The sequence below is a fragment of the Buceros rhinoceros genome, unplaced genomic scaffold, assembly GCF_000710305.1.
Source record: "Buceros rhinoceros silvestris isolate BGI_N320 unplaced genomic scaffold, ASM71030v1 scaffold11639, whole genome shotgun sequence".
NCBI classification, from domain to species: Eukaryota; Metazoa; Chordata; class Aves; order Bucerotiformes; family Bucerotidae; genus Buceros; species Buceros rhinoceros.
In genome coordinates this window covers 33,934-36,824 of record NW_010429793.1, presented here as the reverse complement: position 1 = coordinate 36,824, position 2,891 = coordinate 33,934, and the positions used below count along the sequence as shown (strand labels likewise).

Here is a 2,891-nt window from a genome sequence, read left to right as displayed (position 1 = left end):
GACCTGCATGCCCCTCACTGCGCTGCCTTTCCCTTGCAGCACTGATCTCCAGACTCATGCTTTCCTCTCAGTTCTCTCCAAGTTCAGTTTCAATATCCGTAAAATATCTCCAAGGGAAGCGATACTTGGGGTTTTGGGAGTGCTTGTTCATACACTGGTCTGCATGTGGTGTTTGGTTAGCAGCAGACCCAGCAGAAACGGTAACAGTTGAGTTCCTGCTGTAAGCATTTCCCTCATCAGGGTGACTAATATGTGTGTGTCTCATCTGAATCCAGATGCTGATTTTTGAAAACGGGAAGAATATAGTTGTAGGAGACCTTTAACTTTCTGTTAAACTTGACTGAAATTGGCCATTGTGTTCCAAAGTATTTAACAGGAGACTGGCAGAGACCACAATTGCACAACTCTTGTTTTGTTTGGAAACCAGACAAAAAGAGTTACATATTTTATAAGCGCTTGGTACCATATGCTGAAGAGTGATTCACGTCTTAAACTTATTGTTGGCAATTAAACAATTCATCTCTGTAACCAAGGCTGACTAAAAAAATATTTCTCACAAGTTAGTCTTGGGTGCACACTAGACTTTCGCTAGTGTGGTTCTGTCAAACATCTTTGGTTTGTAATCAGGATAACGCTGCAAGCAGATGTCTGGATTAGATGCAGGTAACATGCCAAAGTTAAACTTTGGTCAGTTTAACTTGTTGGTACTTTAACCCAAAATAAAGGCTTTAAAATTTAAAGCTTTCTTGAATCTCAACTACTAATAATACCCCTTTAACAACTCCTTTGCAATTTTGGGGGTTTTTTTCCCCTCAAAATGATGATGTACTCCAAGTAAACTCGTGGGAGTCAGGTGTTTCATTTCATGACTGTGTCAGAATGAAATTTGTTTGGAAAACGTCAGCAAGATTTCATGGGACAGCGATAGCGCAACCTTACTGGAAAACTTTTATACATAATTTAATGTTTTCCAGTCTTCTTTCTTAATTGCCTGTTGCTTGCCTCCAGCTCGAATCATACAACTCGTGGTTCGGCCGCTAAATAAACCTCCCTGCAGGAATAAGACCTCAGCTTTTCCTTCCTTTTGCAGAATTAGCGTATGTTGATCTGAAATTCACTGGTGATGAAGCTGTCCCAAAACGCAGCTTTTCACTAGGCTGCTGTGCTATCATCATCCCAGGTTAGATGTGAGAAACTTCTAAGTAGTTTTTGTACAGAATAAAATGGTAGAAGAAGTCTTCATTTACAAAAGATGTTAAAAGTAAGTTACTATCTTTTTGTACTGTTAATTTCACCCTACTTACCTCCATGTTTTTAATTTTTCAGACATTCTCTCTAACCTGTTTGATCTGAAGGGATGTGTTTTAAGTGCCCCACGTCCTTTCATCTTCTCAGTATTTGGTTTCACTCACGCTTTGTGCTTTAGAGCTTTGTGCCTTTTCAGTCAGGGGCCCTGAACAGTGTGACCTCTCTGTTTTCCTTGTGAATATTTCACAGTACTGCTTAGGTGTTTTCTCCTGACATTTCAAACCATTCCTTGACTGGAAGGCTGGGGATCAAGTTCTAGATGTGATAGATGGAGTCATGGTGTGACAAATTGTCGCTTTCCTTTTGTGGTATTTTTCCTTTGTAATGCTTTACTTCTGTTTCTCTTTGTTGGTGATGTTGTAGCAAAAACACACTCAGGAATATGGAAAGATCTTCAAGTCTCACTTTGGTCCCCAGTTTGTTGTATCCATTGCAGATCGAGATATGGTTGCTCAAGTCCTCCGAGCAGAAGGTAGAGCACCACAAAGAGCTAACATGGAATCCTGGCAGGAATACAGAGTCTTACGCGGGAGAGCCACAGGCCTTATTTCTGCGTAAGTGTTGTTACTCCTTCATTTTCTTTGTTTTCTTGTAAAAATTTAGTGATTTTTCTGAAGGACTGTACAGGTTACCTGGGAATTCAGGCTCTTCTGTGTGGAGAAATCTGTGTGTCTACTAGGGAGAAGAGGGTAGGAATTTATGGTCAATTGTTTCTTCTGCTGCTGAGAGGGTATGGTAACGAGGTGTAGTTTGAATGCAGAGTAAGTGCCTTGCATAAAAAACATTTTTGGGGCATGTGTATTAACTAGAGCTGTCTGAGCCGACTCACGTACCTGGAAGCAGAATGGGGCTCACTAACTCTGACACAGCACAGTGCAAATGTGGTTTTATTGCTTCACATCTAGACTGTTGTATCCAGCAGGCAGTGTGCTGTGTGGACTTGTTGGCTCAGGTTGCCTTTAGCTTTGCTGTTCACCAAAGTGCCCTCCCAGTAGATTAACGCAGAAGAGTCACTGTACGGTAAACTCACGCTGTAGTTCATCCCCACAGAGATATTTCTGTATGTGGCGTATTCTAGAAGAGTTATCTAACTTTAACGCTTTCATAAACTGGCAGTGCATGTGGGTGTGGTTAATTGCCACTGGGAACTACTCACAGTCCCCACTGACATAGGATGTTTATTTAGAGGGAAACTAGTTTCCTGAGTAATGGACAATCTGTTTTTTTCATGGTGGCAAAAGGCATTATGTATTGCATTGCAGACTCAGACCTCAAGCTGCAGTTCAGAGTCAAACTAACAGTTCCTTGATATTTTGTGAAATGAGATCATAAGAGATAGTCAGAAAAGTCTGTTAAACAGATTAAGTTTGTTTGCTGGCCAGTAAGTCTCTGTACCTCACAGCTGCGTTGGTCTAGGTGAAAGAATATAATGAGAAATATACAGCACTATAAAATAAATGCATAAAAGACAATTGTCTGTCTTCATAAGGAATTGAATGGTGTCCCTGGAACCCCTGTTCCCGCATACTCTGCTCTTAGAAAGCATGCAGATGCTACAATTCAGATTTGTGGTCTTCAGCAGG

At 41.0% G+C, this 2,891-nt stretch overlaps 1 protein-coding gene across 1 annotated transcript in view; it reads left to right on the top strand.

The window, feature by feature from the left end:
- The first annotated feature begins 1,621 nt into the window (after positions 1–1,621).
- The window catches only part of LOC104499308 (cytochrome P450 27C1), a 14,882-nt gene continuing 13,612 nt past the window's right edge, over positions 1,622–2,891 (top strand). The window contains exon 1 of the mRNA XM_010142796.1: positions 1,622–1,862. Within this exon, the coding sequence (XP_010141098.1) occupies positions 1,753–1,862 (110 nt within the window). The 5' untranslated portion in view covers positions 1,622–1,752. The remainder of the gene's footprint in view (positions 1,863–2,891) is intronic.